Here is a 25,602-nt window from a genome sequence, read left to right as displayed (position 1 = left end):
TCCATGTGCTTTCTGGCTTTATGATGCTGTGTTTTCTGCAGAAAAGCCTAAAACCTTATTAAAAGATAGACCCTTAGATTTAATTACATGCTGTTTTCACTATCCATAGGTTATTTGTAGGCTATGGCTCATGTAGAAATGAGTTTATTCTCCAAATCTGACAGATTTATTGGGAAAAAAATCAGTGGATAGCCTGAGTTCTCTGACAGTCATCTTTGTTATAATAAAATAGAAGGCTATCATCATGGTAAAACAAGTGCTGAAGTCTACTTGAAGGAATTCAGTTTTTCTTTCAAATTCCTACTAGGGAGTTTTAATAGAAAATACTCAGTTAACAAGATTAATTATCTGTTTTAAAGCACTTTGAAACTTTTCAAGGCATTAAAAAATATAATCGGTATTAAAGTGCTCTTATTTTCTGCTGTTTTTACATCAACATTTTTTCATTTCTTCCCATTGGCAGAGTCAACTTGATGAAAATGAAATATTATATTCTTTATTTGCTTTCACTGCTGGACTGTTTACATATTTTTGCCATTTCAAATAGTGTATTTCGTCTGATACATTTTTTCTTTTAGATTCTTTGTGTCGTATTGTTGTTGCTCAGTCACTAAGTCATTCTGACTGTTTGTGACCCTATGAACTGCAGCATGCCTGGGTCTCCCTGTACCTCACTGTCTTCCAGAGTTTGCCAAGTTCGTGTTCATTGAGTCGGTGATGCTATCCAACCATCTCATCCTCTGCCACCCTCTTCTCCTTTTACCTTCAATCTTTCCCAGCATCAGGGTGCTTTCTTTGTGTCATATCATTAGACTTTCTGACAGATGTCTAATTCTACCCCTCGAAGATTCATCTGAAGTGGATTGCTGCTGCTGCTGCTGCTAAGTCGCTTCAGTTGTGTCTGACTCTGTGCGACCCCATAGACGGCAGCCCACCAGGCTCCCCCGTCCCTGGGATTCTCCAGGCAAGAACACTGGAGTGGGGTGCCATTTCCTTCTCCAATGCATGAAAGTGAAAAGGGAAAGTGAAGTTGCTCAGTCGTGTCCAACTCTTAGCGACTCCATGGACTGCAGCCCACCAGGCTCTTCCATCCATGGGATTTTCCAGGCAAGAGGACTGGAGTGGAGTCTGAAGTAGATTAGATGACAGTTAATACCAAGCCTGTGGGTCCAGTTCTGCTTATTTTCCTAGTGTATCACTCACCCTGTCATATACATGTTTCCTCATATGTGAAATAGGAAATGCCAAATAGTAGATGCCAAGTACATTAACATATGCAAATGTTTGGAACAGTGCGTTACATCCAGCCAATCCTAAATGAAGATCAGTTATTATTACTAATATTATTATTATTAACCCATTATTAGAAACAGTACATAGATCACCTCTATAACTGTTAACACAGTTTTATTTTCTCTTTATTTTTAAGATTTTAGTAAATATGGACCAATACCTTAACATTGTCTTAAATATTATTAACCTTTGCTCATAAAGCTAATCATGTTTTCCATAGGATAATTAACCATTTTATATATAAGATTATATTATCTTATTTAATAGTAAAGTTAGAAAACTATTAAATTTTTAATGTGTAAATTTTTTCTGTACATACTTTGGACTATTTGGTTCCATTTTCCTGTTCTCTTTCATTTCCTGTGTGTTTTTTCTTGAACCACCTAATGTTCTTCTCTGGAAAAATACTGCAGAGCAACCAAAAACCCTGTGATGACTCAGAAGTCAGAGAAGGGGAAGAGTGGAGAGTCGGGGTATGCTGGACACTTAATCTTGTCTTCGGTCTTTGTGGTTCTTCTACTCTGTGCCTCAGAGACTGGACTAATGCTTCAGACTTGTAGAGTAGTCTCCATTTATTTTCCACATTTTATTTTAAATGTCCTTGTTTCCAGTACTTCATACCTTTTTAACCTCACTGGACCATGCCCATGTTCTTCAAAGACTTGTATTCTATTTCTTACTGAGTTCATGAACCGGGAAGAACTGCAACCACGAGTCTTGCTGAACGTCACCCAACTGGCCAGCGAGCTTTTGTTGAGTCAAACTCATATCTGATAAGGAGAAGCTGCTATAGCTTTGTTTTCCCATAATTTTCTCCTTCCGCCCTTTCATCTGACTGAACAAGAGACATAATTAAAGTCTTAAGAAGTTGGACAACGGATCACATACATAATCCTTTAAGACACTGTCTCAGATGAGCAGCAGCCTGGCCAACTATTCGCTTACTCATTCACTCATTTGCTTTTCAAAAAGAAAAAACTTTGGGTATTTATCATATGTCAATGACCATGTTTGTACCGATGGGACAAAAAGTATAAATAAGATCGAAGTCCTGTTCTGAAACATCTCTGTGTTGGGAGACTTCAAAGCCACTGTCAACTTTGGTGACGTGATAGGAGGACTCACAAGATTCAGTTGTGCTTTGTTACAGCAAAAGGCTACAGAGCAAAATCCACAGAGGGCAAAGGCACTCAGGGTGATGTCTGGGAAAAGCAGGGCAGGTTTCCAAGAGCCTCTCCAGTGGGATCATAGGGGAAGCAGTTACTTCCTCCAGCAACCAGTTGTGATAACAACTGTTGAAATATGGTCAGCCAGGGAGGTTCACAAGAAACTCAGTGCCCAAGGATTTGTACTGGGAACCATTCACATAACCACTTTCTGTCTGCCATGTACCTAAATTCCACACTCCTGGAAGGAAGACAGGTGGTCAGCATAAGCAATATTGTTTGCCCAGGCAGTTTAGCCACAGTAAACCCCTCTTATCTGTTAGGGAAAGGTGGGGACCCCCCCACCACCACCTGCGAATCTCAGTTCCCAGGTGCCAGCCAAGGGCCAACCTTACAAACAAGATTACTAAGGATGGCAGTCTCAGACCTGCTGTCTCAACTATTTTCTGTACAGTCTCACATTGAAGTGGGCATAGGTGGAAGAATGATTAAAGAATCAGATGAGAAGAGGCATTGGCCTACAGAAGAAAACTTAATCAGCTCTGCTTGGAGGAGTCAAGGGATGCTCCATTTACCAAGACACTATTTGAACTAGATGTTGAAGGAGTTGTGAGATTTCCCAAAGCCTGGAATAAGGAAGGACTTTCCCCCCATGCAAAGGTATTTGTTGCAGGTAAAGAGGTTATTGAGAGATTCTGTGTGGTGGGAGCATAGAGCTGATGAGGGAGGCAGAGTCAGGGAAGAGTGGTTAGAACAAGAGCATGAAGTGCTTTATCATTTTGTTGGGTGGTAAGGAGCCTTAGAGGTTTTAATAAAAAGAGAGAAATGAATAAATTTGAAAGCTATCTCTGACAGCAGATGGAGAAAATATTGGAGAAGGAAGAGTTTGAAGAAAGTAAGACCAGGCAGGAGGCAAGAGATGATGAAGACGTGACCTTAGGCACCTGTGGTGAGACAAGAGCATGGAGCAGTGGTCCTCAACTGGGAGACATGAAGAAACATGTGTGAAGCTTAACCAGAAAATAATGTCCAGGTCCCACTCAAACCCTCTACTGCCTCTCAACAAAACATTCTGCATGCTTGCTCTTCTGTAGCTATCTTCTCTGTAATGCTATCAGGCAAAACCTCCAAGCCCACTACATAACCAGCTCGTCATTGGACAGAACCAGTAATAGAACCATTTGTATGGAATTTCCCCTTCACTTCCATAAATTGAGGTGTGTGAAAGCATACAGCAGTCTACCTTAGCTGAATAATTTGCCTATTCTTGGATGAATCAAGCCAGTAAATCTATTTGTAGCGAAAAATTGTAGTCTTTGCACAGGATCCACAAGAGTGATTTCGTTCATTTGTGAAGTGCAAGCCAAAGTGTGTGTCCAAAAGGTACAGTCATGGTGGGTCCTCATACACAAAATACATGTCAATTTATGTAGTTACTCCTTGCTCATTTGACATATATTGTGTATATGATTGTATGTAAGACTCAAGAAATATAGTACAGCTAAAACTAACACAACATTGTAAAGCAATTATACTCCAATTAAAAGTAAATAAACAATAGAAAAAAATCATGCTGGGGTTATAATAAAAAAAATGCAGTTAAAAATGCATTCAACTATTAACTGAATATAAGGTATTTAATTAAAGTCATTAGGATGAGATGCAAATATAAACATAGCTAACCCAGAACAGTTTTCTTCCCTTTTGTTTTTATTTTAAATGATTTTATTTTATAGTAGATGATAGCATAAAAGAAACTTGCAAGTTTTGCAAAGAATAATATGAAGGGGTACATGAGTTTCTTATTTTGCTCTCAAGATTAACTAGACATTATTGGGTTTCATAATGATGATCTATTTGAAAGGTAGTGAAGAACCTTTTTCAATAATATTTTATCTGCAATTTTTATTGAATAAAATATCTCAAGAATGTGTTAAGGTCAATTTATGTATTAAATGTACAAAAATGTGTCTTTTAGCTTTCTCTCCTTATATCCAAATGGGAGTTCTTAGATATATTTAATGTTTCCATGAACTATGTGATTAACAACTATAGCAAAGTGTGTTAGCAGAAATTATCTTGGAAGGTTTTCCATCAGTGGTTTAATTAACATACAGCAGACAGAAAGCAAACAATCTGTTCAACCAGACTACTGAATGATCCCTCCTGTTGCTTTCATTTTCACTACAGCTGGGAAGGGAAAGATTATTTTACATATATCCTTTCCTCTTGCTTCAGAATGATCTGTTTTGGTGGTGATTTAAAGAATTATTTGAAATATTTTTATGAGTTGGAAAGCCCATGAAGTGAATAAGAATAATTTACAATGTAGATAACCAGACTGTGGCTTTACCAGTTTTTCTCCATCTTTATTTCCATTTTTGACTTGTTTTATCTCCTCTAAAAATCATTCTGAAAAGGGGTCAAAATCGAAGCCAATGTCAAACTTTCGTCTTAATGAACCATGTACTACCGAGTCATGAACAAATAGGGAATGTTTCCTCTATGCGTGATTGGGTAGTTTTGCTTATCCATAACCTAAGCAGAGAAGAAAACTTACATGTAAAGCAACAACCCCAAGGAAAATTCAGAGTCTAGGCTCTAACACTCATAAATTTTGTCATTGGAAAGCCCTTACGTCCTTTCTTAAAAGTGAAAGTGAAAGTCACTCAGTCATGTCCGACTCTTTGTAACCCCATGGACTGTAGCCCACCAGGCTCCTCTGTCCATGGAATGCTCCAGGTAAGAGTACTGGAGTGGGTAGCCGTTCCCTATCTCCAGGGGATATTCCCAACCCAGGGATTGAACCCAGGTCTTCCTCGTTGCAGGTGGATTCTGTACGAGCTGAGCCACCAGGGAAGCCCCATAGGTCCTTCCTTAGCCTTTGTTTACTCTTCACAGTCAGCCAGCAAGTGATTGAGCGATTGGTTTTCAGAGTTCAAGGTGGTAAATTCTAGGAGGAGCAAGCATTTCCATCTTGGAAGCAAACTAATCAACAGCTGTAATAGGTGTTAATACAACAGTAAAGAAAGCAAGAAAAAAAAAAAAAGCATGTAACATCACTAAAAAGTAAAAATCAGATACTTTATATGGGTCTGGGGACTTACCTTTATATGGGATTGGCCAAAAAGTTTGTGTAGGTTTTTCATAAGATGGTACAGGAAAACCCTAATGAACTTTTTTTGGCCAACCTAATAAATTCCAGAGGAAGCATTTATGCCTGCTTTATGTGGAAGGCCTATCTGTCTGTTAAATTCACCTTCCCCAGTAATCTAGCTAAAGGATGAGGTGGAATGTTCATCACTGAAACAAGAGTTTGACACGTTCATCAGACTTTCCAAATTTCAGCTTAAGTGGTGTTAAAAGATTAACTGAGGCATACTAAACATTTTAAGAGCCTACCTGAACAAAAATCAGTTTCAACAGGGCAGTGGCATGCCAAAAGTGGTTAGGAACACTCCAAGGACCCCAACTAGGGGAGAGATTTTATGGAGAAAAGGCAGAAGAAAACAGGGAAATTATTTCATTGGCTGTAGCTTAAATGTCTGCCTGATTCAGAAAAGTCTAGTAGGGAGTTTGTGATTGTTGTCCTTAGGTTTTGATTTCTCAGACTTGAGGCACCTACCGGCTCAGCTTTAAGTTTGCTTACATAGGCTGCTAAAGCCATCAAAGACTCCTCAGTCTGATGGCCTCCTTGTCTAATTAATTTAATAGTGGGGAACATGGACTTTATCCTCCCTATGTTTTGAAGCTCTTTTTATTTGTTCTCTAGGGTAAGAAGCCAGAAAGGGAGAAAAGGAGAAAGGGGACTTCCTATGCAGACAGCTCCTTCGTTGTTCATTATTTCATCTACTACATGCCTTGTGCCAGGACCACAGGGGCTAGCGTGATGTTTCTGACCTAACAGTTTCATGAAAAGCACTGTATTTTGTCCTGTGTTATAAAAATCTAAAAGGATAATGTTGAAGTTAAAGTTGGGCAGTGAATATCCAATGATAACATCTATTTTAAAGAAACCTACAGTGGGGTTGAATTTCTGGTTTGAAGAGTTTAATGAAGACTACTACTTTGAAGATTTAGGTACATTTTTCTGATTTACATTATAAAGAACTGATAAACCTCTGGCTGGAGCCTTTCCCTTTCTGTGATGTTAAAAAACAAAAACACTTATATCTAGGACTGTTTGACCCATTGACTGCATTATATTTGCTATCTTTCTTTTTTTTTTTTTTTTATTTAGTTAGTTCCATATTTCTTTTTTTTTTTTTATTCTTCCAATTTTATTTTATTTTTAAACTTTACATAATTGTATTAGTTTTGCCAAATATCAAAATGAATCTGCCACAGGTATACATGTGTTCCCCATCCCGAACCCTCCTCCCTCCTCCCTCCCCATACCATCCCTCTGGGCCGTCCCAGTGCACCAGCCCCAAGCATCCAGCATCAGGCATCGAACCTGGACTGGCAACTCGTTTCCTACATGATATTTTACATGTTTCATTGCCATTCTCCCAAATCTTCCCACCCTCTCCATTTGCTATCTTTCTTATCTAGACTGATGTTATAATACGGATACTATAGGTTTTCAGTTGTTCCTACATAATTATATTCAGATCGCCACCACCCCTAGGGCAAAGTGAATGCATGGCTCTAAAGTTTAGTCTAAGTGTTGTGCTATGAGGCCTTACCTGGTTGTTATAAAACTTTACTGTGTACTTTTGTTGTAAGCTACATCATATATTTTTAGTAATGAAGCAGGACATCTAAATAAATCAAATCAAATTGCTTTATGTAGCTTTACCTAGAATCATAAGTCTTAGAGCCTGACACCTACTCAATAAAAGTGGTCTGCTTTTGCAGGTGAGATATTTTCATTCCCATTTGAAATAAAGGGTAACAAAAGCACAGAGAGTTTTATAAATTTTTCAACATCCCCTATTCAGCAAACCTAACAGAAAGAATTCCACCCCAGTTCTCCAGAATCCTTGCATTTCTTCCCTTACCTAATTCTGCCTGCTCTCATCATCTTTGTCTACAATTTATTTATTATTCATTCATTCAGTCAACAAACATTTATTGAGCACTATTCAATGGCCAGTGGGTATAACACCTTAAAAAAGAAACATTTTCTGTAAAATCCTCTTTAGACATACTTGCTGAAATTTACTGCGTGGCAGGTGGGAGGCACTGCGATCAACCCTCCATGTACCCGAGTTTTTTCTTTAGCCTTATAACAGTTCTGTGAATTGAGCACAGTGCTGCATTGTCTGGCTCTCAGCTACCTCTCTATGGAATGTTTGGTCGTTTCCATTTCCATGATTCTTTTACACTCTAATATTCTCCAAGCCCATGGAAAGGTCTAGATGGCCTACACTACGGTAGTATTTTGCTCTAGGCTGTCTCTACTAAGGCATTAAACAATGGCAGATCTTTTAAATTCACAGTGAAATCAAAGGATATCCCCTCAAGAAGAAATGATTAGCACCTTCAGGACTTCAAAGGGAGATGTTTTAGACATTTGCATGTGACTAGTAGTGGTAGCCTTTACTTGGTTATTAGAGTTCAAAGTAATGGATTTAATGGTATTATTTGTTGTTATTTTTGTTCAGTTGCTAAGTCATGTCCGACTCTTTGCAACCCCATGGACTGCAGCACACCAGGCTCCCCTGTTCTTCACTGTCTCCCGGAATTTGGTTAGATTCATGTCCTTTGAGTCCATGATGCTATCTAACCATTTCATCCTCTGTCTTCCCCTTCTCCTCTCGCCTTCAATCTTTCCCAGTATCAGGGTCTTTTCCAATGAGTCGGCTCTTTGCATCAGGTGGCCAAAATATAAGTTTCATTAAATACATTTTGGTTTCTTGGAATCTTCTTGTATTGATAGCAACATCACAGCTGTGATTTAATCACCATTCTCTTAGCCCTTTTGAACCCATGTCCTGCCGGTTATAAAGGCTGTCAATTCATATCTTTTGGTAATCGTTGCCTAGAGGAGAACTGTTCTTGGTCAGACGCTGAATTTCCCACACTTGTGGAACACCTTCCTGCTGACCCACTGAAGTGAAAGACTAGAAGTAATGATGAAATCTAATTCCCGCCCCCCCCCGTAGAAGCAGCATGAGCTGGGTCAGCAAAGCCAGTCCCCGCAGATGGCTTTAAAATACCTCTGTGATTTGATCTCCTTGCGTTTCTCTAAGTGCCTATCACTGTCATCCTTAACCACTCTGACAAGATTCCAAGGTGAGAACAGCCCAAATGAACAAAGCATTTGTGATGCCTCCCAGGGACGTTGCTTATTAAATGAATTCGGCAGTGAACCAAGTCTGACTTGTGAGCTGCAAGGCAGGTTATCACATTGACGTGAAGATCATCCCATGTATTTTTTAACCCGTTCAAATGCTCTGTTATCTCTCTGCTGCCCAGCATAACTTATGTGAAACAATATAAACTTGCAAGTTAATGATGTCGGATTTGTATTTTCAAATGTGCAGGGAGTCACTTAGTTCCATTCCTTTGTTTGTTTTGCAGCTTGTTTTCTCGGAACAACTAGAGAATGTTTATGAAGTGTGTGTGTGGAGGGCGGGGAAGGAAGGGAATAAAAATGCATTGCTTTAGGGCAGCACATCTGTTTTGGGGACTCTGCTGGATCTGCACATTAAGCATTGTCATGACTTATGGCATGTCCTGAAATTGCCTTCTACTCAGAGTTGTTCATACCAAACTCAAAATATTACAGTTAAACGAGTTTCACTGTTCTGAGTTAGTTTCCTCTTTTCATGAGTGGCAGGATATTTTTCTTCTCTATGAGAAAGCATGCGAACGATGTCTGACAGGTAGTAACTCATTATTTTATTTTATTTTTTCAAACAGATGGGCAGTATCAGGTAGCTCAAGCCTTCCCACAGACAGAAGAGGAGGTGGAGGTGGATGCACATGCATTCAGCCACCGGTGGAAAAGGAACTTGGATTCTATCAAGGCCGTAGACTCGAACCGAGCCAGCCTGGGCCAAGACTCCCCAGAGCCCAGAGGCTTCACGGACCTGATCCTGGACGATGGGCAGGACAACACCACCCAGATTGAGGTGGGTCGATAATCTGGGTGATTGAGGTGGATTAATGAGTATGCTTCTTGGAAGGCACCCAAATTCCACATTATGCTGTCTCTTTGGCTCAATTTAGAACTTTTGGACCTTGTTGCAGGGATCAGTTTAATTCATTAATTAATAATTGATTAATGATGGTAACAACAATAATCACAATATATAACAATAATTATGTGTTATACAATTTGTTGATAGTCAGGAACTCAATGATAAGTAATTATTATTACTCATTATAAATAAATTAATAGAATTAATTAATTAATATAAATAAATAAATAGCGAAGCTATTTAATCATCCACAGATTCACTTACTCAAGAAACAGACAAACAGGGGCTTGGTGTGGTGATGACAGTGAAGGGAGAGAATAAAGCTCCTCCCCGCTGGGAGATCAGTATGTCAGAGGGTCAGAAAGTCTAGCTGCCATAGCCACGTGATATGCACAGAAGTATGTACAGGCCAGTGTGGTGTGGAGGAGGGGTATCACCTGCTAGCAATTGGGGGATGGACTGCTGGCGAAGAGGCTTAGGAGTGGGCATTTAAGCTCAGGCTCAACTGGTTGAGAGGAGCTCAGCAGGCTGATAATCTGTTAATAGTAAAAGAAGATTGCTGGCAGAATGAATTACACATTCAAAGGCTGACTGTCAGGATGACAGGCATGGAGTCTCATATGGTAACCAACCAGCTATACCAGTTTACCTGGGACTGAGGGGGTTCCAGGGATGTAGGACTTTCAGTGCTTAAAATGGGGAAGTTCTGGGCAAGCTAGGATGGTTGGTTACTCTGTTCAGTTCAGTTCAGTTGCTCAGTCGTGTCTGACTCTTTGTGACCCCATGAACTGCAGTATGCCAGCCCTCCCTGTCCATCACCAACTCCCGGAGTCCACCCAAACCCATGTCCATTGTGTCGGTAATGCCATCCAACCATCTCATCCTCTGTCGTCCGCTTCTCCTCCTGCCCTCAATCTTTCCCAGCATCAGGGTCCTTTCAAATGAGTCAGCTCTCCGCAACAGGTGGCCAAAGTATTGTAGTTTCAGCTTCAATATCAGTGCCTCCAATGAATACCCAGGACTGATCTCCCTTAGGATGGACTGGTTGGATCTCCTTGCAGTCCAGGGGACTCTCAAGAGTCTTCTCCAACACCACAGTTCATTAATTCTTCGGTGCTCAGCTTTCTTTATAGTCCAACTCTCACATCCACACATGGCTATTGGAAACACCGTAGCCTTGACTAGACAGACCTTTGTTGGCAAAGTGATGTCTCTGCTTTTTAATAAGCTATCTAGGTTGGTCATAACTTTGCTTCCAAGGAGCAAGTGTCTGTTAATTTTATGGCTGCAATCACCATCCGCAGTGATTTTGGAGCCCAGAAAAATAAAGTCAGCTGCTGTTTCCACTGTTTACCCATCTATTTCCTGTGAAGTGATGGGACCAGATGCCATGATCTTAGTTTTCTGAATGTTGAGCGTTAAGCCAACTTTTTCACTCTCTTCTTTCACTTTCATCAAGAAGCTCTTTAGTTCTTCACTTTCTGCCATAAGGGTGGTGTCAAATGAGTATCTGAGGTTATTGATATTTCTCTCTGCTGTCTTGATTACAGCTTGTGCTTCATCCAGCCCAGCGTTTCTCATGACGTACTCTGCATATAAATTAAATAAGCAGGATGACTATATACATCTTGGTGTACTCCTTTTCCTATTTGGAACCAGTCTGTTGTTCCATGTCCAGTTCTAACTGTTTCTTCCTGACCTGCAAACAGGTTTCTCAAGAGGCAGGTCAGGTAGTCTGGTATTCCCATCTCTTTCAGAATTTTCCACAGTTTATTATGATCCACACAGTCAAAGGCTTGGGCATAGTCAATAAAGCAGAAATAGATGTTTTTCTAGAACTGTCTTGCTTCTTCGATGATCCAACAGATGTTGGCAATTTGATCTCTGGTTCCTCTGCCTTTTCTAAAACCCACTTGAACATCTGGAAGTTCACGGTTCACATATTGTTGAAGCCTGGCTTGGAGAATTCTGAGCATTACTTTACTAGCATGTGAGATGAGTGCAGTTGTGCGGTAGTTTGAGCATTCTTTGGCATTATCTTTCTTTGGGACTGGAATGAAAACTGACTTTTCCAGTCCTGTGGCCACTGCTGAGTTTTCCAAATTTACTGGCATATTGAGTGCAGCACTTTCACAGCATCATCTTTTAGAATTTGAAATAGCTCAACTGGAATTCCATCACCTCCACTAGCTTTGTTCACAATGATGCTTCCTAAGGCCCACCTGACTTCACATTCCAGGATGTCCAGCTCTAGGTGAGTGTGAATGATCACATCTTCATGATTATCTGGGTCGTGAAGATCTTTTTTATACAGTTCTTCTATGTATTCTTGCCACCTCTTCTTAATATCTTCTGGTTCTGTTAGGTCCATACCATTTCTGTCCTTTATTGAGCCCATCTTTGCATGAAATGTTCCCTTGGTATTCCCAATTTTCTTAAAGAGGTCTCTAGTCTTTCCCATTCTATTTTTTTCCCTCTATTTCTTTGCATTGATCTCTGAGGAAGGCTTTCTTATCTCTCCTTGCTATTCTTTGGAACTCTGCATTCAAATGGGTATATCTTTCCTTTTCTCCTTTGCTTTTTGCTTCTCTTCTTTTCACAGCTATTTGTAAGGCCTCCTCAGACAGCCATTTTGCTTTTTTTGCATTTCTTTTTCTTGGGGATGGTCTTGCTCCCTGTCTCCTTGTACAATGTCACGAAACTCTGTCCATAGTTCATCAGGCACTCTGTCTATCAGATCTAGTCCCTTAAATATATTTTTCACTTCCACTGTAAGTCATGAGGGGTTTGATATAGGTCATACCTCAATGGTCTAGTGGTTTTCCCCACTTTCTTCAATTTAAGTCTGAATTTGGCAATAAGGAGTTCATGATCTGAGCCACAGTCCGCTCCCAGTCTTGTTTTTGCTGACTGTATAGAGCTTCTCCATCTTTGGCTGCAAAGGATATAATCAATCTGATTTTGGTATTGACCATCTGGTGATGTCCATGTGTAGAGTCTTCTCCTATGTTGTTGGAAGAGGGTGTTTGCTATGACCAGTGTGTTCTCTTGGCAGAACTCTGTTAGCCTTTTCTCTGCTTCATTCTGTATTCCAAGGCCAAATTTGCCTGTTACTCCAGGCAAATGTGACTTCCTATCTTTGCATTCTAGTCCCCTATAATGAAAAGGACATCTTTTTTGGTTACTCTGTTATTACATGTAATTCTCTATGATAATTGGAGCCATGAAGTGGAAAGAAAAGGATGGTTGCAGGTGGGCTTGGTGAGTATGGAACGCTGCTGAAGGCACATTCCAGGCAGATTTTGGGGTTGCCCAGAGGCCTCAAGTGTGGTGTTGCATTGCTTGGGTTCCCATTGTTGTTGTCGTTCAGTTGCCAAGTCATGTCTGACTCTTTGTGACCCCATGGACTGCAGCACACCTTATCCTTCACCGTCTCCCTGAACCTGCTCAAACTCATGTCCACTGAGTCCATGATGCCATCCAACCATCTCATCTTACTGCCCTCGTCCCCTCCTGCCCTCAGTCTTTCCCAGTATCAGGATCTTTTCCAGTGAGTCGACTCTTCACATCAGGTGGCCAAAGTATTGGAACTTCAACCTCAGCATCAGTCCTTCCAATGAATATTCAGGGTTGATTTCCTTTAGGATTGACTGGTTTGATCTCCTTGCAGTCCAAGGGACTCTCAAGAGTCTTCTTCAGCACCACAGTTCAAAAGCATCTAGGTTTCCACGGTCCTTTGCATTGTAGATGGTAAAGTATGATCTTGTTAGTACACTAGATATAACAAAAAGAAACAAATGAATCGTATGGAAATAAGCGAAAACCGCTGGAATGAGAACTGAGCTGTTTGTTCAGTTTGTTACAGCAAGGGAGTGAGCCTTCATCACTGGCGTTCAGAAGAGACTCAAAGAAGGAAGGAGAGTAGGAAGCTTCTCAGTTTAAAAAAAAAAAAAAGAAGCTTTCGGGTATGCTCTGCCTGGAGGTGGTTGGCATGGAGAAGCCAGAGGTGTGCTAGTCAGAAGCCAAGTATCTTGTGGGATTGGTCTGGGGGATGTTTGGCTTTCCATGGTTGGTCCAGAGTTGGGCAGAGTAATGACAAAAAAAAGAAAAACCATCAGTTGTCAATAAAGTCCTGCCCATTCTGGTACAGTTGCTTCCAGGATTGAATTTTGGCTCCTGGATTAGTTGCTCTAGAAGTTGAGGTCAGACTTCTGTTTTTATCCATGGTGTGGACATTGTCCATTTGTATATTCTCTCCATCTGAAGTTTTAGTTCCTACCATCATCTAGGTAATACGCTTATGTTTTAAAGAACCAGGCAGCATTCTTTTTGGTGCCCTGAAATACTCATTATTTAGGAAGAACTCAACTTCATGAAGCAGATGCGACATAGTTCTGCAGATAGTATCAAGGCTTTGTTTTGTTCCCTCAGGGTAAGAGCAATCTTCAGATCTGAAGCATAGGCCATTGGGATTCTATGGATGTGAGAGTCCCAGCGATTTTTAAAGCCGTTCTCCATCCGCTTAGCTAGTGTGTGACTTTGGGGGATCTCTGGATGCCCCAAGTCAGCCCCTTAACAGGCAACAGAGGATGTGCCAGTAGCAGAAGTCATATAGTGCTTCCAAGAGGCCATTCTGCCTCCTGCAGGGTGTCTGCTATTTTGTCAACAATGTAGTTATAGCAACTCAGAGTGGGCAACGCAGTTCTTCTCTGACCTGCTCTTTGGCCAGGGTGCAGCAGAAAGCAAGGCGAGCGGAACAGAAGCAGAGCTGTTTACTCTCTGCCTAGAACTAAGCTAGTAACCTGTAGAGATTAAAAGGGGAGAACACGGACTCCTAGAACTCTGTGGTCTCTGTGCAGGATGCTGACTTTTTCTTATCATTTATCAAATAGAAAAGTCCTTTTGCTCAGAGATATATGAAGACTTCTCAAAATTAGTCCTAGTCATTAGTATAGTCATGATTTTGTTATTCAGCCACTTTTTCTCTTTTTCTACCGTAATAGAGGGATTCCTGATGGTGGCCTCATAGAATGAGTTTGGGAGTTTACCTTCCTCTGCAATTTTCTGGAAGAGTTTGAGTAGGATAGGTGTTGTTAGCTCTTCTCTAAATTTTTGGTAGAATTCAGCTGTGAAGCCGTCTGGACCTGGGCTTTTGTCTGCTGGAAGATTTCTGATTACAGTTTCAATTTCCGTGCTTGTGATGGGTCTGTTAAGATTTTCTATTTCTTCCTGGTCCAGTTTTGGAAAGTTGTACTTTTCTAAGAATTTGTCCATTTCTTCCACATTGTCCATTTTATTGGCATATAATTGCTGATAGTAGTCTCTTATGATCCTTTGCATTTCTGTGTTGTCTGTTGTGATCTTTTGGACTCTGTGGGAGAGGGAGAGGGTGGGATGATTTTGGAGAATGGCATTGAAACATAAATAATACCATATATGAAACAAGTCACCAGTCCAGGTTTGATGCATGATACTGGATGCTTGGGGCTGGTGCACTGGGACGACCCAGAGGGATGGTACAGGGAAGGAGGAGGGAGGAGGGTTCAGGATGGGGAACACATGTATACCTGTGGCGGATTCATGTTGATATATGGCAAAACCAATACAATATTGTAAAGTTAAAAAATAAAATAAAATAAAAATAGAGGGAGACCACATAATGTCAGAGATTCTGAACCAGTAGAAAGGAGGAAGGGTGATGGAGGGAGCTATTCGCTGAGTACTCTCTTGGTGCTGAGACCTGCCAGGTGCCCTGTGGAATCATCTCACCTGGTCCTCTCATCAACCAGACAGGACTTGCGTCCCCAGGTTCACTGGCTAATCTCAGTGATTTACATGAGGGGACTTGCAGATTTTTAGGTTTAGTATTTTTCTTAAGCTCTCTCATTAATGAATAAAGGGCTGGCTTTCAAGCCAGGGCTGCCCAGCTCTCAAGACAGCCTTATTACTTGACTTCCTCTAACACGAGGGGTAATTTTTTTGGATAGTGGCAGCACCTGAATATCGATAGAGTAACTCTGGGGTTTCAATCTGTGTGGAAGGGGAATTTTCTTGAAGCTAGATTTCATAACAAGAGGACTGCTTTTATTTTAAGTTTGTTTTTGTGGGGTTCTGGGGATAGATTGAGATTATTGGGAATCTAAAGCTCCGTAAGTCACTCCTTGGCACCGCCACTAGTTCTGGAAGCAAAAGCCTACATCTGAAACTTCTCAGCAAAGTTTATTTATCCTGGCCCTTGAAATAGTATTTATGAACACTGTTGCATCTCTTTGGGGGCTGGGGGCGGAATACTTTTGTCTGGTTGTGTTAAATGGGAATAAGAAAGAAAGGAACCAAATGGTTAGACAGTAACTGCTCTGCCCTGGGCATTGTGACAAGATCTTTCTTATCTTTTAGGAATAAGCATTTTGATTTATGTTGCGTAATACAAGCAATAAGCATGAGAGACTCTGTATGCTTTTTCTTTTTAGAAGCTTCCAAAGTCGATGTCAGGAATCAGAATTATTTTGCGTAAGAGCCTGACTGTAGCAGCGGCTGTTAAAATAATATGTATCCCAGTGAGATTTAAACCACCCAGAATGGCATTCATGTGCGTGTTCTCCCCAACTTCTGCCACCGTCTAGACTTTATATCCCAGTTTCACTGAACAAAGACAGAAAACAAAAGACAATAGTATATTTACTCTTTTGGCACAGGCTCATTCTGAAATAAACAAAGGCTGTTATTCTCTTAAATTGTGACAGTATTTTTTCTGGCTCTGCCTGAGAACAGATAATGGAGGGATTATAAACCTTAGTATCCCAGTTAAAGAATGCTTCCAATGGAAGGTTCGTTGTTGTTGTCATCGTCTTCTTTTTTTTTACATTCTTTTCATGAAGATATAAAGATGTTTTGAAACTATTTGTATTTCCTGGTGAATAAGTGGGGACTCAGTAGTTGACAAGTGCCCCTGTTGATCTGGATGTTAATTGACACGAGAACTTTCTTCTTGTATCTTCTCTGTTCATGTGGACGTGTGACCATGTGGACGTATGACCACTTGAACAGAAGGGATCCAATTGGGCAGATCGAAAGCAGCATACTTCCTTCGGATTAGTGGATATTTAAAGCAGTCACTAGCGTGCTTTTTGTAATTACTTTGGGAACATAAGGGCTTCAAGGAATTTCAGGTAAGACTGAATTCCATTCATGATTCGGCCTTGTTTGAGCAGTCTTCAGTGAATTCCATGCCCCCAGGGACACATGCATGGATGAGCAACACATGGACCTTCTCCTCCCTGCTGACTGCCCTTCTGTTTTCTGGGGCGGAACCCTTACAGCATTGAGGGGGCCTTGTAAGAAAGAGGAGGCTTACGCAGTGTTTGGTGAGAATGGCCAGTCTTTATAGAGCTATGGTTCTTGGGTTTCTTCCTGTGTAATACTGTTGGTAACTTACAGTTCCTCACTTTACAGAAATCAGTCACAAATTCCTTTCTAATGCAAGGAAGCAAATACGTGGTTCTTACCACTTTTTCCTTTTTATTATTTTTTTATTTTTTTAATTATTATTATTTGTTATTTTTATTATTTTTCTTTTTTCTTTTTTTTTACTTTACAATATTGTATCGGTTTTGCCATACCTCAACATGCATCCGCCATGGGTGTACACATGTTCACCACTTCTTTCACATGAAGTGTTTGGAACTTCATATTCCTTCTCTTGGGCCGGTGAATATATTTCTGAAAAGGCTTGTCAAGTGTGATTTTGTTTTTGGCTTTGATTCCGTATTATCTGGATGACTTGAAGAAGGGAAGATTAAAAATAGGATTTATGGATCATATAAGTGTAACTCCATGATCCAGACTGACTGAGACACTGTGAACTTGACCAGCACCTCTCTGGTGATGCAGATATGGCCAAACCATAGGCCACACTTGGCCTTGCAAGGAGTTAGAGCTCAGAGCAGATTTAGCTGTTAGGTTTGAGGATGTACGTTTCTGAAAAATCCTAGATTAAACTGCACTGACTACCAACATCGCTCATGGATTTCCCATTCTTATACCAAATAAAAATTGCAGGCACATCTAGCAATTGTGTCACCTCTGTTTACATTAAAGCTTATCTTTAAGGAAAGTATCCTGGAGAATGGTTAGCAAATATGCCCTATATTGCTGTTGAGTCACTAAGTCATGTCTGACTCTTTGCAACCCCATGGACTGTAGCCTTCCAGGCTTCTCTGTCCATGGGATTTACCAGGCAAGAATACAGGAGTGGGTTGCCATTTCCTTCTCCAGGGGATCTTCTTCCCCACCCAGGATAAAACCCACATCTCCTGCTTTGCAGGCAGATTTTTTTTTTACCACTAAGCCACATGGGAAGCCCCAAGAATGTGCTGTAGTTGTAGCTAAAAACTAGAGATCAAAGACTTCCCCAGTAATTCAATGGCTAAGACACCAAGCTCCTAATTCCAGGGACCTGGGTTCCATCCCTATCAGGGAACTAGATCCCATATGCCACATGTAAGAGTTCACATGCCATAAGGTTCTGGGTGCTGCAACTGAGACCAGGCATAGTCAAATACATAAATAAATAAATCTTAAAAAAAAAAAACTAGAGATCAACTGTTTTTCCCCAAATGCGTATATAAAAGCTCTTTTTTTGATCATCTGCTGTGGCACATTGTCAATTGTATCTGTATCATATTGTCACAAATTCTGTATTTCTTGAAAAAGCTAGCAGTTGCTAATTGCTGCACACAGGTTATTGTATGCATTCGAATATTTTATTGTAGTTCATAAGTAGGTACTCTGTTTGCCAAGAAAGAAGTCACTGGCAAATCCTTGATCTAAAAGAGAGTGTGGTTGCTTTAATGGCATTTTACAAAGCAAAGGCAAATTTCATAATGTCTCATGTGGGCATAATCTCCTTGGTATGTTTACAGGATAGAGAATGCATCAGAATATTCTTAGATAATGAAATTCTACTGCTTGTGTGTCTCAAGCCTAGATATGCTTTCTTAATTTCAGAGATCTGACAATAACAGTTCTAAATAGAAATATCAGTAGAAGTAATAAGACACAGCATCCCATTTCACAGAAATAATGGAAATTTGCAAAATACTACTATGCTGATTCTGCCTCAGGCCACTGTTCTGCTTAGGGAACTCATGGAAGACAGTCCTTATAGATGAGAAGGATGTGATTATAATACAGATTTGTGACATTTTTCAAAAGAAAGAAAAGTCTCACCTGATACTGGAAATTTCTGTTACTATACTTATTATGAATGTGAAAAGCTGGTGTAGATTTTTTAATGAAGCATTTCCATCTCAGGGGAATCTTAAACTTGCGGAGGTATCTCTCTGTGGTTGCAGAATCAGAAAGCTGTGCAAAGGGAATACTAAGATAAATCCTGAAGAAGCACACTTCTCTGACTCAAGAGTGAACTGAAATTTCCTAAATGCATGGGGATGTCAGATCAGCTTCCACAAAATATGAGAAAGAAAGTTTGGTGAGGGCCTCTGATTAAAAAGGAGCAGAAATACTGCATAAATTAATCGGTACCCAGAGGAAGACCCTTATTCTGTAGAGAGCCAGGATTAGTGTAGAGACAAGTTAGCATCTGAACCCAGTCACGGAGAGAGAGTTAGAAGGAAGCCAGGTATCAAGGTATTTCTAGCCAGAGAGTTTTGCACAGATAAGCAGGGACAGGATTCCAAACTTCCTTATATACTGTGTGTCTTAGTCTGTTCAGGTTGCTACAACAGAAATACCACAGACTGGGTGACTTAAACAACAGACTTCTGTTTCTCACAGTGCAGGCTGGAAGTCCAAAATCAAGGAGCTGGCGGATTTGGTGTCTGATGTGACTCCACTTTCTGGTTCATAGTGGGGGGCTCTCTTTCTGCTGTGTCTTCCCATGGCTAAAGGCGCTAGAAGGCTCTTCAGGGATCTCTTATATAAGGGCACTAATCCCACTGATGAAGGCTTCACCCTCGTGACCTAATCACCTCCTAAAGGCCCCTCCTAATACCATGGCATTAGGGGTTAGGTATCAACATGTGAATTTTGGAGAGACACAACTGTTCAGTTCATATCACTATGCTAAGGTGTTTGGGATTTATCAGGAAGGTACTTGGAAGCTACTGAAAGGTTTTAAATAGGGAAAGGCGAGACTGTATTGGTGCTCCAAAAATATTACTATGGGGGGCTGAGGGAGAAGTGGATCTGAAAACACAAATCTAAGGAGTGGAAAGATAATTAAATTTAGATGAGAATTACTGTGAAGTAAAGTGAAATAGTAGTTAGAGGAATGCTGCTAATGAGCATATGAATTTCAGGAATATTTAGATTTCTAATCAATAACATATATTAACCACTATGATCAAGTTTATACCCAAACTTCTGGTGTTTGCTTGATTTTGAGGGCAATTACAGATCCTGGTCATTTCCTTCCCTGGCAGGGTGGCCAGCTACAACCTTGACAGCACCTATCTCATATGGTTTGGGAATTGAACTCATGTCTTCAACTCTGTATTGCCAAAGGTTATGTGAACTGACAACAAAATCTGTTTCACTTCCTTTTTTGGGGGAAATTGGCAAAAACACACAGTTTCAAACTTATGATTTAATCCCATTCATTTTCTTTTAGAATCTTGATGATGATGACTTTCAGTTTTCAAGGAAGAAAATCCACTGAAAATAGTAAATCAGGCAGAACTTATCTGCAATTATTGCTCACCCTCTAAAAAGATAATGAGGATTAAAATAGAGTGTCATATATCTTGCTCAATTATAGATTATTCTGAGCTTGACATGTCAGCTCTTTATTGAAACAAAAATGGAAAAAGATCCATAACTGTCCTTTAAAGATTTCCATAAAGAATAACGGAATTATCTCTATGATGCTTCACTGTTAGTTAATTGAGTTTGCTTACAGTAAGAGCATGTAAATAGTCTTCAGAGAGATATATACAGGTTGTAAAATTTCAGCTGAATCTTCACCAATACTTTGGCCACCTGATGCAAAGAACTGACTTATCTGAAAAGACCCCGAGGCTGGGAAAGATTGAAAGTGGGAGGAGAAGGGGACGACAGAGGATGAGATGGTTGGGTGGCATCACTGACTCAATGGACATGAGTTTGAGTAAACTCTGGGAGTTGGTGATGGACAGGGAGGCCTGACATGCTGCAGTCCGTGGAGTTATAGAGTCAGACATGACTGAACTGAACTGAAAATTAAGTGTGTTATAGTCATATGATTTACTTTTAGAACAAGAATTTTATTTTGGAATAATATTCTTACATTCTCCATACATGAAAAGAAATATCGTATTTAACCTCCCCTCACCAGGAACCTGAGATTAATAGAATCTTGCTCTTGAGTTTCTCCAACCTCAGTTTCCTAGCCATTCATGAGGGCTGTATCATATCGTCTACCTTTCTTCACATTAATAGGATCGTGATAGGGAACTTCTAATACAGGAAACACTAGGTTAACCAGTTGAATTTCTGTCTTGTCATCTTGCAATCTTCTTTTTTGTCTTTCCTTAGGCTAACTTCCAACAGGATGTTTAAAATATGCTTTCATAAAAATTATTATTATTATCAAGATTATAGTACAGCTCAATGTTATTAGTCTATATCATTTATCCAACTGATTTTTTTAAAATCATGCTGAAGAAATGATTAATTGTTTGATAGTCCAGAATGTGTCCAGTCTTTGTATGTTGAGGAAGGGGCTAGGGTAAAGGAACAAGTGATCACTAAGGAGGGACTAGAAGTTGGTAGCAGAAAAGCCAGTAGAGTCCTCTGTTCTCCTGGCATCTGATGGAGGGGTGTCTGCCAGTGGACAGTGGCTCAGGAGGGCTGTGTCCTGTTTGCTTTTCCTCTTTATTGGACAAATTGAAAAGGAGCATTGTACAGGGGAAAGACACACTTTAGGATCAAGCGCCAAGCAGCCCAGACTGACCCACCAGTGGATTAAGAAGTGCCAGTACCTTGGGCTGGTCTTGCCAGGTTCCATGCAGAGTTGGGTTCTGGCTTAGTCCTTCTCCTTGCTGGGTACATAGCTCATCTTCTCAGCTATCTAGTTTCTGGGCAACAAAGAGACAGCTTTGGGGGTCAGTCACTGGACAGCCTATTCTGTATTAATGGATTATGCCTTAAGGATTAGTCTTTTATGTGACTCTTTCAGAAGCAGGATAATATAAGTAATCGTAGCTCAGTGAAAATCACCCAATCATGTCTGACTCTTTGTGACCCCATCGATTGTAGCCTGCCAGGCTCCTCTGTCCATGGAGTTCTTCAGGCAAGAATACTGGAGTGAGTAGCCATTCCCATCTCCAGGGTATCTTCCCAAACCAGGGATAGAACCCAGGTCTCTCACATTTCAGGCAGATTCTTTACTGTCTGAGTCACAAGATAAGCCCAAGAATACTGGAATGGGTAGCCTATCCCTTCTCTAGCAGGTCTTCCCAACCCAGGAATCAAACCGGAGTCTCCTGCATTGCAGGTGGATTCTTTATCAGCTGAGCTACCAGGGAAGCCCTTAATTGTAGCTCAAAGGCTCAATAAGTCTGGATTGATAAAGGTATGCCAATAACATGATTTTTATTACTACATCGGGAAGAGTATTGAGGCCACTACTTAATCATCTGAAGATTTGTGGCATAGTGAATCTGCCAGCCCCTATGATGTTATTAAGTAAAATTAACTTATTTAATTTTAGAAATACTAATACCAACTGAGCTCACTAAATCATACCAAGTCTTTGCCATTTATTTTATCTAACAAATTAATGTTAGTTACTAAACTCTGCAGTTTAGTACCAATGCTTTGAAAAAATAAGGACAAGGCCTCTGATAAACAACGATGATCTGGCATTTTGTATGGCACCCAGAAGTTTCTATGGACCTTTGTCAAAGACGTCTCATGTGTCTTTGCCAAATATTATGACTTAGATCGAGATGTTATTAGGTCTCCACATAAGTGGGCCATTGCTTATATAGGAAGTATTTAAAATTTTCTGCTTTAAACTTACAGTATGATAAAGTATAGTTTTATTCTTAAACAATGATGTATAATATATTTTGCCAAGTGTTCAGGGAACTTTTATCTCACCTTGTATATTTCTGAAGCAGTTTTAAGGTAGATAAAATGAAAGTGTGTTAGTTGCTTAGTTGTGTCTGACTCTTTGCAACCCCATGTAGCCCACCAGGATCCTCTGTCCATGAAATTCTCCAGGCAAGAAAACTGAAGTAGGTAGCCGTTCCCTTCTCCAGGGGATCTTCCCAACCTAGGAGTCAAACCAGGGTCTCCTGCATTGCAGGCAGATTCTTTACCATCTGAGCCACCAGAGAAGTATAATGTAGATAAAGTCTCTCTATAAAAAAGCATGCATACGCATATTTATATTCTTTGTTTTTCGCATTTGTCATAAAGAAATTTTCCAACATGTCACTCTCTACTGTATTCAGGAAGGCATCAAATATCCAAAGGTCTTTTTAAGAAGGGGTGCTTAACATTTGGAATGAACAGAGAATGCCTTAATTTTCTTTTTGTGTGTCCGAAAGAAAACCTTTCTGTTCATGCCCCAGCAATGCATAGATGTCTGAATCTGTCTAGAAACGAGAAAAGAATTGAACTTTGCAGCCCTTGGGAACGGTTGTTTTGAGCTATTTTCTGATGGTATTTCAAGCCTGAGCTATTAAATTGAAAAAATAGTTTGGAATCCATGGCACTGAATTGAATGAACAGATTAAATACTGCTGAAACTATTTCTATTTTACAAGTAATTCTTTGCTCTTTTGTAAACTTCATATATTTACATGATCTCTAGCTTAAAAAGCAAAGCTATGGAAAACACTAACATTCACCTTTTAGACAATATCTCTATCTATCATTTATCTAGCTATATAATTCTATATTCACAATGCTGATCCCACTTGTGGCCAAAGGAATTTGAATGAAAAACTAGCAAGCAAATTTTTTACTGTTTAAACATTTCTCTTAGTCACAGCACCTTTTATTAAAGAAGTCTTTTAGATATTTGCCAAACTAAAAATATTTCATCTTCTGATAGGATTTTTCCAGTTAAATATAATACTGCCTACCTTTTAAGCTTTCATGAATTCTACTCTATAAATTCTTGTAATTCTCAAAGTTGAATGTTATGATTTATGATCATCAGATTTTTTTTTCCGAGAACATTTTAGGTTATAATATTTTCCAATTTTCTTAATTTATAGTGCTTTGCCCAGTATTCATATTCGAGTGCAAATCTTTACTAGTTCTGTCATATAAAACTAATATAGAGCAAAAGATGATTTAAAATTTTAGTTTCTGAAAATGTTTACAGAGAACAATAAAAAACATCTCCAAGGAACTCAAAACAGTTCATTTATTCATTGTAAATAGTGTTATAGATGATCTGTTATCTTAAAAAATCAAGTATAAACAATCATTTTTCTCCTTCTTATTGAACAAAAAATGACTTGTCAAATTTCTCTGTCCATTGAGCAAGCAGATTATTTTTACAAGAAGCAGATTAATCTTTTATTATTTTATTATTTATTTATTAAAATCCCATGGACAGAGGAGCCTGGTAGGCTGCAGTCCATGGGGTTGCTAAGAGTCGGATACGACTGAGCGACTTCACTTTCACTTTTCACTTTCATGCGTTGGAGAAGGAAATGGCAACCCACTCCAGTGTTCTTGCCTGGAGAATCCCAGGGACGGGGGAGCCTGGTGGGCTGCCGTCTGTGGGGTCGCACAGAGTCGGACACGACTGAAGCGACTTAGTAGTAGTAGTAGTAGTAGTAGTAGTATTTATTTCATTTTTACAAAGAATGAGATCAATCTTTACCAGAGTAGAAGGATGTCATATTCAGATGGGAAAGGTGTAATTCAAAGAGTAAGAAAACAACTTTATGAATAAATACAGAAATGTGCAGGCCAAAATAAGTATTCAGTGGAAACTGTTCTCACATTACTGTTTTGACCTGGTGATAAGAAATTTATCCTCTAAAGTTAAAAATTTTAGACAAATCTTTATATTGTCACTGTTCCTCAGAAACTCTGTGGAAAGTAATATTTTCTACCATAAACCTAAGGAAATAAAGTGATCAGTTCATTGAAAAGCCCCCCTTCTTTCCTTCTGCCAATAGTCCAGCCAATGTGACTGTATTTAGGCAGAAGACTTTACAAAGAAAACAGCTGCAATTCAGTTACTTATTGCTCCACAAAGAACTTAAATAGAAATCAAAATCACTTTTGCCACGATGGTTGAAATGTTATTTTGCCTCATCGAATAGGTTTGCCACGGTCTGAGCAGATTTCAAATGTATTTGATATGCTTTATTCAGGCAGTTTAGTTGCTGAACCATCATAACTGCCACTTGAAGGATTTTTTTTTTTTTAATTTCGCTTTGTAAAGGTGTATTTCTAACTTCGTTCTTAAAAAGAGAATGGTGACATTTTCTGCATTTAAATCATTTGCATCAAAGGACAAAAGAAAAAATAACTCTGCATTTTAATTTCCAAAAGAAAAATGTTTAAACATCTTCAAAGGAAACTTTTTTTTTTTCAGTTGGTGATTACTTCTGAATGCAAATTAGAGTAAGTGGTAAATGACTGTTCTTCCTGATTTTCTGTTGACTTTGTAAGAGTTGGTAATGCAGACTCTGGTAAGAGAAAATGATTTCCAACTTTGAAACAGTCCCTGAAACAAAGCTAGAAGCCAGTTGACAGCACTGAAGCAGAATCTGGGACAAACATTAATTTTCTCACTTTGTTCCTTTTCATTCTAGCAGTGCTTTCCACCAGTGATCTTCCATCTGCCCAGTAGCCTCTGTACCAAAGTGTCTTGGTCTTCCTTTGGGCTGAAGTTGCAAAATTAAAAACCAAAGAATTTGGCATTGTAGGTAGTGGTTTTAAAAATCCTTTTGTGTAGGCAAGGTTGCTATAAACTACAGATTTTTTTTTCAAAGCCTGTAAAAAGAACTTTTAGTCAT

At 39.6% G+C, this 25,602-nt stretch overlaps 1 protein-coding gene across 6 annotated transcripts in view; it reads left to right on the top strand.

Annotated features, from left to right (window-relative positions):
• The window catches only part of PLXDC2 (plexin domain containing 2), a 427,187-nt gene that overhangs the window by 166,297 nt on the left and 235,288 nt on the right, over positions 1–25,602 (top strand). For all 6 annotated transcript variants that reach the window (XM_086334550.1, XM_086334552.1, XM_086334549.1 and 3 more), the window contains one exon: positions 9,330–9,541. In XM_086334550.1, the coding sequence (XP_086190676.1) occupies positions 9,330–9,541 (212 nt within the window). The remainder of the gene's footprint in view (positions 1–9,329; positions 9,542–25,602) is intronic.

Source organism: Bos grunniens, chromosome 13 (genome assembly GCF_055505025.1).
Source record: "Bos grunniens cultivar Pamir isolate PY7600 chromosome 13, Bosgru_T2T1.0, whole genome shotgun sequence".
Lineage (NCBI taxonomy): Eukaryota > Metazoa > Chordata > Mammalia > Artiodactyla > Bovidae > Bos > Bos grunniens.
Note: the sequence above shows the minus strand (reverse complement) of the source record. Positions and strands in the feature narration are given on the sequence as shown.